The sequence below is a fragment of the Mandrillus leucophaeus genome, unplaced genomic scaffold (assembly GCF_000951045.1).
Source record: "Mandrillus leucophaeus isolate KB7577 unplaced genomic scaffold, Mleu.le_1.0 Scaffold56, whole genome shotgun sequence".
NCBI lineage: Eukaryota > Metazoa > Chordata > Mammalia > Primates > Cercopithecidae > Mandrillus > Mandrillus leucophaeus.
Genome location: NW_012106030.1, coordinates 7,106,243 through 7,118,348, shown reverse-complemented (window position 1 = coordinate 7,118,348; position 12,106 = coordinate 7,106,243). Strand labels below are relative to the sequence as shown.

At 39.3% G+C, this 12,106-nt stretch overlaps 1 protein-coding gene across 3 annotated transcripts in view; it reads left to right on the top strand.

The window, feature by feature from the left end:
• FAM65B (family with sequence similarity 65, member B) overlaps window positions 1-12,106 on the top strand; it is a 287,827-nt gene that overhangs the window by 130,669 nt on the left and 145,052 nt on the right. Inside the window, exon 1 of one of the 3 annotated variants that reach the window (XM_011998193.1) lies at window positions 11,436-11,645. The exons of the other annotated variants lie outside the window; for them this stretch is intronic. Within the exon in view, the coding sequence (XP_011853583.1) occupies window positions 11,585-11,645 (61 nt within the window). The 5' untranslated portion in view covers window positions 11,436-11,584. Of the gene's footprint in view, window positions 1-11,435; window positions 11,646-12,106 lie in introns of those variants that run through there. 3 annotated transcript variants of the gene reach the window in all.

Genomic DNA, 12,106 nt, shown 5'->3' with positions numbered 1-12,106 from the left:
GCAAAGACTTGGAATCAACCCAAATGTCCATCAGTGACAGACTGGATTAAGAAAATGTCGCACATATACACCATGGAATACTATGCATCTGTGTTGAGGCCCAATGAGGGGATAGTTCATGAGTGCAGGAAGTCTTCGGATGAGATTAATATACAGATGGGGAGAACTGTTGGGAGAACTGTTCGGTTATCAACATCGACGAGTCAAAGTTCTCCTGGCTTTAAGCCTGCTGTTGGGACTATATAAGAATTGAAGCCTAATTCTTCACAGTCTCTATATTCATTGCTTCAATATCATTGGTAGCCAATTGCTTTGACAGTGAGAGAAGGGTTGTTAATCTCATCTGTTATGTACAGAACATGTAAGGATAGGAGGGCAATTAACATTAAGATAATGGCAGGTAAAATAGTTCAGACAGTCTCAATTTCTTGTGTATCTTTGATGCTAGTATGAGTTAATTTTGTTGTGAGTGTTAGGAAAATAATGTATAGGACCAGGGAACTAATTAGGAAAATAATTATAAGAGCGTGGTCATGGAAAGTAATTCGTCATATAACGGGATATAGTATTTGAAGGCCTAATTGAACTAGATGAGCCATTAAGACATGCGAGATTTAACTTATAAATTATGTAACTTATAAATTTAACTTATAAATTAAAAGTTGAGGCAATACCTCATTTTTTTTCTTTTTTCTTTCTTTCCTTCTCTTCCTTCACTGCTGCTTTCCTTCCCCTTCCCCTACTCCTTTCCTTCCCCTTCCCCTACTCCTTTCCTTCCCCTCCCCTTCCCCCTACTTTTTCCCTTCTCCTCCCCCTCCTTCTTTATTTGAAAGAGAAGAAAAAGGTAGAGCCCCTTTTTGAAGATCAAGGCTGCTGATTAAACTGTAACGAATCAGAGGCGAATTGCACCATCTTCTTTCTCCACCAGTCCCAGGTCAGGAAAACATGGCACTTTTCTCCCTCCTGAGCAGGACTATTCCATAATTCGGTCCACAGGACACATTTTCTTTTCTTTTATTTGGGGTTTTGTTTTCACTCTTCCATTCTTTATTGTAATTTATTAATACATTTCAGACATTAAAGTAGGAAGGTGCATTCAGGGTTGAGCCTGCCAGTACAGAAAAGAGGAATGGTGATTTTTTACTCTATAATTCTTCATTTCCTCCATCCAAATTGACCCAAATGCATGTAGTTCTTCCTGGATGCCTGACAGAGCAGAGTTGGAGCTCATCTAAGGTGAGCCCAAAACCCGAGACGGAGAGTTTAGGTGTGTTTCAGCCTTATTTGGGCCTACGTCTGTTCTGTAGCATTGATAGGCACCCAGAGCCGAATTTGTGGGAGGGAAGGCTGAAGTTTTAAATCAACGAGTGTCTCTGGATATCCTCCCACGGAATCTTTAAAAAAAAACAGACACAATCTGGAAGTATTTTCCTTCCAAAAGAAGAATATTCTGCTCCTCCTTCATGTTTTCTCTTTCTTCCTTCTTTTTTCATTCTTCTTTCTTTCCGTCACATAGACTTCAAAAGATCTCTTTCTCCAAATTGTTTCTCTGTCTTCTGTATAGTCAGAGGTCACTGAAACACATATACTGAAGAGAAGCCACACCAGGAAGAATTTTCAAAAACACTTGGCCAAAATCAACTTAACAAGTCCTGAATTCTAAATCCTTGTTTTATTCTTTCTTTGAGGACAAGAAATTCAGAGGCCAAAAAGAAACAGGTCAGGAGAGACTGGGTCACAGCCCACAAAGCTAGTATGTGCAAAGGGATGGCATTGCGAGGCCTACTTCCTGCAGGGAAGTAGCCTCCTAAGTAGCTGGGATTACAGGATAAAAGGTTTCCAATGTGTGAGGGTATGTACTTTTTCAGAATCTACTTTGGGCTTTAAAAATGAGATGGTTGGCTCACACCTGTAATCCCAGCACTTTCGGAGGCTGAGACAGGCGGATGGCCTGAGGTCAAGAGTTTGAGACCAGCCTGGCCAACATGGTGAAACCTTGTGTCTACTAAAAATATAAAAGTTAACCAGGCGTGGCGGTGGGCACCTGTAATCCCAGCTACTTGGGAGGCTGAGGCAGGAGAATTGCTTGAACCCAGGGCTGGAGTGCAGTGAGCTGAGATTATGCCACTGCACTCTAGCCTGGGCAACAGAGTGAGATTCTGTCTTAAAAACAAATTAATTAAAAATAAATAAATAAATAAATATCATCTTCTAGCATGAAATCAAAATTTTATTAGAAATGTATCTCTTGGCTGGGCGCGGTGGCTCACGCCTGTAATCCCAGCACTTTGGGAGGCCGAGACGGGTGGATCACGAGGTCAGGAGATCGAGACCATCCTGGCTAACACAGTGAAACCTTGTCTCTACTAAAAATGCAAAAAAAAATTAGCCAGGCGTGGCGGTGGGCGCCTGTAGTCCCAGCTACTCGGGAGGCTGAGGCAGGAGAATGGTGTGAACCCGGGAGGCAGAGCTTGCAGTGAGCCGAGATCACGCCACTGCACTCCAGCCTGGGCGACAGAGCAAGACTCCATCTCAAAAAAAACCAAAAAACAAAAACAAACAAACAAAAAAGAAATGTATCTCTTAATGAGATGAATAAGGTTGACTTTCTTTCAATGAGTTCATTTATCCATGGATGAATATTACTTTTGCTACAGTGAGACAGGAGTTTGTAAAAATAATCTCATATTTTATTTATATAGGTGTAAGCACTAATAAGCCAAGTTCACATAAGAAAGTTAATGAGAATAAAAGAATTTTTTATAGAGGTATCACTGAATTATTTGTGTTAAATTGATATTTTTCTAGTTTATAATTTTAATTTTTCTATTGGTTCTTTTACTATACTTTTTATTTATTTTCTTAGTGATTGCCTTGGGGATTACAATTAACATCTTAATTTATAGCAATCTAGTTTAAATTAATACCACCTTAATTTCAAGAGAATATAAAAACATTTATCCTCCATCACTCCACTCATTTCCCTCTTCTTTGTGCTGTTATTGTCATACAAATTACACCTTTATATATTATATGCCCATCAACACAAATGTATAATTGTTGTTTTATGCAGTTGTCTTTTAAATCAGATGAGGGAAAAGATTTACAAACAAGAAATACCTTTGTACTGTCTTTTATGTTTACTTATGCAGTTACTTCTACCAGTGCTCTCTATTTTTTCTTATGGCTTTAAGTTACTGTCCAGTGTCTTTTATGTCAACCTAAAGGACTGTCTTTAGCATTTCTTACAAGGCAAATCACTAGTAATACACTTCCTCAGCTTTTGTATATCTGGAAATGTATTTATTTCTCCTTCATTCTCGAAGGATAGTTTTACTGGGTATATAATTCTTAGTTGAGTTTTTTGTTTTTGTTTGTTTTTGTTTTTTACTTTCAAGACTTTATATATGCTGTCCACTTTCTTCTGCCTTCTATGGTTTCTTTCATTTTTAAAATTGATATATGGTAATTGTATATATTTTGGGGGTACATGTGATATTTTGATACATGTGTGGAATGTATACAAATCAGAGTAACTGGGGTATCCATCACTTCAAACATGTATCTTTTCTTTGTGCTGGGAACATTACAATTATTCTTTTCTAGCTATTTTAAAATATATAATAAATTACTGTCAACTATAATTTCCCTACTGTACTGTCAAACACTAGAACATATTCCTTCTATATAACTATTTTGTGCCCATTAACCAACTTTTTTTCATCCCTTTGCCCTCTATTGCTTCTAATGAGAAATCACTTTTTAGTCTTATTGAAGATCCCTTGTATGTGGTGAGTTACTTTTGTTTGGATGAGATTCTCTTTGTTTTTGACTTTCCACTGTTTGATTATGATGTGTCTAGTTGTGAATTTCTTTGAGTTTATCCTACTTGAAATTCATTGAGATTCTTAGATTTATAGATTAATCTTGTTCATCAGATCTGGGAAGTTTGCAGCCAACATCTTCTGGGCTTCTTTAGGGAATTCATATTGTTTATTTTTCCTGTATATAGACCATACTTTCTGGCTTCTTTGCATGTTTCATAATTTTTTGCTAAAAACTGGACATTTAAAATTATATGGAAACTCTGGAAATCAGATTCTCCCTACTCCCCCAAGGTTTTTGTTGCTGTTCTTGTTTTTTGTTTAGTGACTTTTCTGAGATAGTTCTGTAAAGCCTATATTGTTTGTCATGTGTGTCCACTGAAATCCCTGCTTGATTAGCTTAGTGGTACACTAATGATTGAACAGAAATTTCTTTAGATACCTGGGACCAATAAATCTTGCAATCTTTGCCAAGGGGTTCTATATGCATACTAGGACACACTTTCAATGCTCAGTTAAGCACTTTACAACTCTGCCTTAGCCTTTACTTCCTGCTTCTGCAGAGCCTTAAGGTTAGCCAGTGGTCAGACCTCAGGGCCTTGCCAAGTATTTTCTGAGCATATACAGAGCTGTGGTTATGCACATAGCCCTATATAGGCTTAGCCTTCTAGATTCCCAGAAATATGTGGGAGCTTTTCTAAATCTCCTATGGGCATCTCATTCCCAAGCTTTTTCTTTTAAGCTTTTTGGTTAGCCTATTGTTTGCCCCCAACTCTTATCCACTGCCTCAGGCAGCTGCAGTATTGACTATTTGCCTGTGATTATTTTCAACAAACACCCCAAGGAAAAGACTGTTCACACTTGGCAACTCTAAATCAGGTTAAATAAAAACAGCCTTCTGAGTGAGGTCATCCAGAGAACCACCAGACAGGTCAAATAGTGACAATTTTGGGGGAATGGGACTTTGAAGAAGGTTTATCTCCATTCTGCAACCATTCCAATAGCTGCCAGGCTGTTGATTTTCACTGTGATTGCAGGCTGCTGATTTTCAAGGCTACCACAAAGATAAGGTGAAGTGTGTGGAAGTAGGTAAGTTAAAATGCCATAAAACTCATTGTTCTATTGAAATTCAGCCATTTTTCTTAAATAAATGTTCCCTGGATTGCTGTCAGCATTTGGTTAATTTCCAACCTTCTGAAAAAGTCGATACTGACCATTTTCCCAGTTTCTTATTGCTTTTATGGAGGAAAGTCTTTTTAAAGATCTTTATGTCACCATTTTCTCGAATATCCAATCTAACTCTTTTAATATTTTGTCAATCATATGTCAAATATCATGTAATAAATTATTATTTAAAAATATGTTTATTGATCTCATAGTATTAACTCGGTAAGAGTGGTTTCAGTTCCTTGAAAACAAATAACTAGAAAGTTTGTGATTTACCAAAGGATCAAGTACTAGTCATTAAATAAAATTCATTTTTTCAGTAACAATATTTTATATTGTCTCTTATTTTGCCACCCAGTGACTTATGTGCTATCAAGCAATCTTTCATCATAAGATTTAAGGTGCACAAAATGCATGCCTTTCATTAAAAGTTGAGAAAGTTATACTTCTCATCTGGCCTTCTTTGGCTGTCTTGGGTCTGGGGTCACATTCTGGGAGGGAGAATTGTAATTCTCCTTAAACTCTCCCCACATCTCTCACAGACATGGAAGACTGTTTCTACCTTCTTAAAGTTTACTTTCCTGTGTGTCTTTTCTCCACCCCTTCTGTCACTTTCTGTAGCTCCCACACCAAGAAATTTGTCTTGAGGTTAAAAAAAGGGGAGGAGGGGCAGACTGTACAGTGATCGCTGAAAATGCTTTTAAAGTCAATGGTAGAGCCATAGAAAAGGATTCCCATCTCAATTAATGTTGCCAAACCCTGAGAGGTAAATTTTATTATCAGTAGCAGTTACAGGATTTCTTTATTGGAGAGGCTTTGTGATTACATTCTGGTTGAGACAGAGGGTAAGGTCAGGGACTAGGGACTGGGTCTTGAAGTTGTGTTTGCATTGATAACACAATGTGTTAATGTAGATTATATTTTAATTAGGGGCAACTTAGTGGGAAAGGGCTGAACTATCACTTAACTAAGTAATTGATTATTATTATTCCATTTTACCAATTCAAAGTGAAATTATTAACTCTAGTCAAAGAGCTAGATAGTAACAAAGCCAAGATTGTAACTCAGCCCTGTCAAATCCCAGAACCAGTGCCTTTATATGCTTTTCTTTTCTTTTTTTTTTCTGTTTCTAGTTGCAAGCTAACCACTCCCAGCAATCATACCCTTAACCCACAGTTATGACCTTACCAACCATACCCAATGTGAGTCTTGCCATAGAACTCTTGTTTACTGGGTTCTTATCCTTCTTTCATAAGTGGAAGGAATGGATTCCTTCAGTGGGCAATTACCCTCATTATATTTAGTGCCATTGAAGGAAACTGTCCTGGACTTTGGTCAGGCTTCCCCAGCACCTTCCGTAAGTGACTCTAAGTGTGGCTCCTGCAGCCTAATGATGCGCCTGAAACTGGGGGAGGCAGGCAGGAAGACTTCCAAAGGCTCTGGGAGGGTTTTCCCCATGAGACAACCCTCATGAGATTGTACCCATGAGATTGGTACCTCCTCTGTGCAACATGAAAACAGGAATACTATTAAAAAGCATGTTCCAGCCAGGTGCAGTGGCTCACGCCTGTAATCCCAGCACTTTGGGAGGCCAAGGCAGGCAGATCACTTGAGGTCAGAAGTTCAAGACCTGCCTGACCAACATAGTGAAACCCTATCTCTACTAAAAGTACAAAAACAATTAGCTGGGCATGGTGGCACATACCTGTAGTCCCAGCTACTCTACTCAGGAGACTGAGGCAGGAGAACCACTTGAACCCAGGAGGTGGAGGTTGCAGTGAGCCAAGGTCGAGCCCCTGCACACCAGCCTGAGCGACAGAGCCAGACTCTGTTTCAAAAAAAAAAAAAATCATGTTCCTTTTGTCCCAGCTCTTTAGACGTGGCATTTTACAGTTAAACAAATTTTTAGGTGCATCTTTACTGGCAAAATTACCCAAAGATAAGATTATTTCTGACTCTGTGGTTTTTTTCACCTTTTTCTTTCCTGATTCCTACCACTCCTCACAGTTTCAATTCCTCTCTCCTACTTTGTTCTCCTTTCTGTTTCGAACATTTTGCTCCTAATTGCTTCAGATTTTTCTCCCTGTTCGGAAGTTTGTATATATGAAAATTAAGTATTTTAAAACACTTTCTGAAGGAAGTGGGAAATTCTCCAGAAGCACAGGAGAAGATTGTGAGGCTCTTCCGTTGGAATAAAAGCCCACGTTGGATAATGAAATTTTTCCACTAGCATGTCTTCCTCCTGTACATGCTTCACAGATGGTATTTTTTTTTAAACAGCAAACTATGCAGAAATATTTTAAATTAATAAATAAATCATTGATTATTATAGCCTCAATTCTCATAACTCAATAATACTATATTGATTTTCATGTGTTCAACACAACACGTGCCTTGTCACTTATATATTTACTTAAATATTTCACACTGTACCTGAAATATAGTAGGTATTCATTATTATTCTCCAAATGAATGAACACATGAATGAGTGAGTAAAGTTCCACAAAGCAAGGACCAGACCTTTCATATCACTGTAATTCATAGACCTAGTAGGGCAAAAAGTGGGCACCAACTGTTTGGAGTATAAAAGCTTTGCTATGTTCCTGTGTTTATGATCTCGATGAAATTCTTTTGTTAAATTTAGCACAGGTTGTCACAAATCAGCATTTGATCAAAGTGGTTGCCTTATACTGGTTCATCTATACTTTTGTTCTCTTCCCCACATCCAATTATTGGAGCTGTTAGCCTCAATCACTGAAAAGCAAGATTCTTTCATTGTCGTTCCAGACTTACTCCTCATTTCTTAGTGAAAACTACTCTCTGTGACCTACATCTCCCTTAACTAAGCACTGAATTTCCCTATCTTTAGTCTTTCTTTTCTAATATAGATTTGAAGGGGATCAGAATGTGTCCCCCAAAATATGCTACTTCAGCATAAGTACTATTTTGACTTATTTTTGAGAAAGAATCTTCTGCCCTTCTCCTTTCTGCTTTAAGTGCTATAAATTTCCACTTGTAAAGGTGTTTCATTCCCCATCTTGGGTGACTAAGTCTCATGGTCCTCTTCTTGATATGAGAGATGAGTCTGCATAACAATCCTTAGCTATCATACATTCCTAGTTACCTTCCCACAATTCACCACTCTTAGGAGCCCATTCCCCTACTCTGCCTCCTTTGTCTAGTCACTTCTTCACAGTTTATTGCCCTTTGTTAAAATTGTATATAAACTCAGCATTCTTTTAGACTTCACATAGATAAGAGATAGTATAACCTGGTGTTTAAGAGTTTGGACTCTGGGATCAAATCTCAGTACCTCTACAACTTACCAAATGTATGACCTCAGGAGGATCACTTCACCTCTTGGGTCTTAAACTAAAATGGAGGTAATAAATAAATATATATCTTAGGGTTGATATAGGAATTAAGTGAATCAAGGTACTTAGAACTGTTGCTGGCACTCTGTGTTAGCAATTATTTACATTTTTTTATTTGCTCATTTTGTACACTCATAACAATATAATCATATACTTATAATTTTCTGAGACTTTTCAAAGTCAATATTATGTTCTTGAAACTCATCCATATTGATGCATACATCTGTAATTTATTAGTTTTTCTTTATAGTTAACACATCATGCATGTATGTCATATCTCTCTAAGGTAATTGTAAACTTTGGAGAGCAAGAACCATGTTTTCTATACTCTGTGCTTTCAAGAAGTTCATGGTGGCATTTGTGATTTGTTCTTTGAGATGGTTAGCTGTGTTTCTGAGATATCTAAATTGGAGAAGAGGAGACTGAGGGAAACTTTCTCAGGGTTATTGAGGTTTTATATGGAGCATGGTGACTTCTCATTCTCTATCCCCATTGAGGCTTCAATTAGGTAAATATCCTAAGCTTCCCTGTGAGAGATTTAGGTGTATAATTGTAACTGGGTATTTACTGTGTACCATGTGCTGTGTCAGCTCCTTTACATAATTTACCCCACTTAATCCTCAAAACAAACCAAATGAGAAAGTATATTAGTTTTCTAGGACTGCTGTAACGAACTACCACAAACTGGGTGGCTTAAGCAACAGAAACTTACTGCATCACAGTTGTGGAGGCTAGAAGTCCAAGGTCAAGGCGTTGGCAGGATGGGTTCTTCTGAGGGAGGTGAGGGAGAATCTCTTGTAGACCTCTCCCCTAGCTCTTGGTGGTTTACTGGCAATCTTTGTTGTTCCTTGGCTTGTGGATCTCTGCCTTCATCTTCACATGCTATCCTCCCTGTCTGTATGTCTTTGTCTACCTCTCTCCTTTTTAAGAGGAAATAAGTCATATTGGATTAAGGACCTATCCTCCTCCAACATGATATGAGTTTATCTTAACTAATTATATCTTCAATGGCCCTATTTCTAAATAAGGTCACATTCTGAGGTACTGAGGGTTAGGACTTCAACATATGAATTCAATAGGGGTGACACAATTCCACCCACTTAAAATAATAAAATAGGCCTAGAGAGATTATGCTAACTTTTTGAAGTGGAATGGCTGAGAGCCCCCAGGTTCACATGGTAACCAGGTGGTTCTGAGGTAGGAGGTGAGGGAGGTAGTGCCGGTCCCCAAGAGCCACGGGGATGCTGCAGTGACCCAGACTGTGTGCAGTCACTCCCATAAAGTTATCCAGACAAGAGGTAACACAGTGAGCTCTGGAGTTAGTCAAATCTGCCACTCACTGGCTGCCTGATCTTAGGAAAGTTTTTCAAGTTCTCAGAGCCCCCATTGCTTCATCTGTAAAATGGGATAATAGCACCAACCTCATGAAGTTGTGGAGATTAAAGGACATGGGACAGTAGTTGAGAAATGTAGTGATTATCAAAATGGACACCCATCCTCTTATCCCAGCCACACAAAAGAGAGCTCTAGTCCACATCCAAATTTCCTATACCACGGCCCATTTTAATTAATTTAATTTATGTAACTAAGTGCAACCCTTGGCCAGAAACATCATTCAAGTGGGGTGGTAGAAGGGTCAGAAAGGGGAGATGCAAAGGAGAGCTAGAGAAAAGGATAACTACAGCTCTCTGCCTCTCAGTGTGTCTCAAGGTGGGCATTATTGATATTTGGAAGGGGACAGTTCTTCCTGTAGAGCCACTGTTCCATGCATTACAGTAAGGTTGACATCCCTGGGCCCCTGAGTGCTAAGACATTAAATACCAGTAATAACTCCCAGTCATTGTGCCACCCAAAACACCCCAGACATTTCCAAGCTCTCCTCTAAGAATGGTTGCAGCCCTGATTGACAACAGTTGGTGATCCCAGCAGGACCCAAGCTGTACATTGTCTTTGGGAACTGCTGCAGCCACCAATGCAGGGATGAACTGACTGTTGCTGCTCAATTAACCCTCAGTGTCTGATTCCTGAATTCCTCTGGGCTGATCCCTTCTCACTGCTGGATTTCTCCAACCCTGTTGTCCATAGTCTCTTCTGGGAGAAAATGGTGCAATTTCAAGGTTGCAGTTACAGGAGGAGGGGACAGTTTCTCTAAGGTAACACTGGGAGTATCTTCAAAACCATGCAGTAAATAAAGTGCCAAAAATAAACACCCTGGGCCAACAGCTCCTCACTGTCATCTCCATTTGCATTTTCTAAGCTTCTGGCCACCTAAGAGATCTTACAACACAATGGAGTGGTCTGGGAAACCCCAAAATGAAGTCTCAGTATTACTCAGAGAGATGTGTGTTTGTTTGTGCAGCCATACAGAATTTGGCACACGTTGGGTAGCTCGATATGGTGACGCCAGCCAATGGTGCTCACGTAGAAGCTCAGTGATTACTCATCCCTTTGGGAGGACTGCTTTTTGAGTTACATTTTCTTCTTTCTCCTTTAGTGATACGGTCTGAAGTATCAAACTGAGTAAATATCGTGAAATGTAAGATGTTTGACCAAAACTAGTTATCTATTCATTGACTATAGATTTAATTGAGCCACAGAAAGCCTAGATATGGTTCAATTTGGTTTAAATGCTGTAAAGTTTCCAATCCTTAAATGCAAGAGGTTTGGGAAAAAAAAAAAAAAGGAAAGAAAAATGCAAGTATTACTGAGCAAAATAAAAGCTCTGTCCTCTAAATGCCTGTTTTGGTTTAACATAGTGGCTTGCTTTACTTTCAGATAAATTGTCATTGAAGCAAAACCAAGATATGAGAAATGTGAACTCCCTCTTTCAACACAACCCATTGTGTTCAAATTCATAAGCAAGAAAGTTAAGCGCCCACCTTCCTCTTTAAGGAAAAATAAAAGTTGTTGCTTTGAAATAGAATTCACTGCATTCAGACTTTGAGTGATAACTGTATTCACATCCAACCGGATCTGCAGCCCCCTTTCAAAAAATTCTTTCTCCTCAGTGGTGAGAATTACCCCACCTGGGATTCACTCTTCAAAAGGCTCAAGAAGCCTATTCATATGAATGAAACTGCTTTCTTCAGGGCAGATGCGGAAGCTGCCCTCCAGAGGGCTTGGGCAACCCGAGGAAAGGAAATCACCTCTGTTGGCAGTGTGGCTGCTGAGACTGCCGGGGGCTGCTGCCTGCTGCCTCTCGTGCCTGTCCTCTCCAAGATGCAGTTTTTTGATGCTGAGGAGCTCCTGGTCGATGAAGAGGATGATGTTTTTGGTGAAGGTAAACGCATCTTTCTGGCAGGAGCCTCTCTGGCCTGCTTTGCTTTGTTTTGACACTACTGGACGCTTTTGCCCAGCTTGAGCAAGGACTTGAGTATTTTGAAATGATAAAAACGAAGCATTCCGAGTGAGATAGTAGCTGCAGATATCAACTTAGGCACTGAAGGAATACACAAGGCAAGGAGTGGGACAAGGGGTTGAGTCATTCCTGCAAATACATTTTTTAAAGACATTACTAAAATAAAGGTTTAGTTTAGGCTGGAAAATATTACTAAATTTTTTGCCTTGTCTCTCTTCTGTTCTATCTCTTGTCTAACACCTTAAGGAAAGCCTGTCACAGTGGTTTAAGCATAGCAGGGCTGCTAAGGTAGACGTTGAACAAATGGACCAGGAGTGGTTTTCCATGGTACCATGTTGCTTTGATTTGCACTTCTCTCTCCCTTCCTTCCTCCCTTCCTTCCT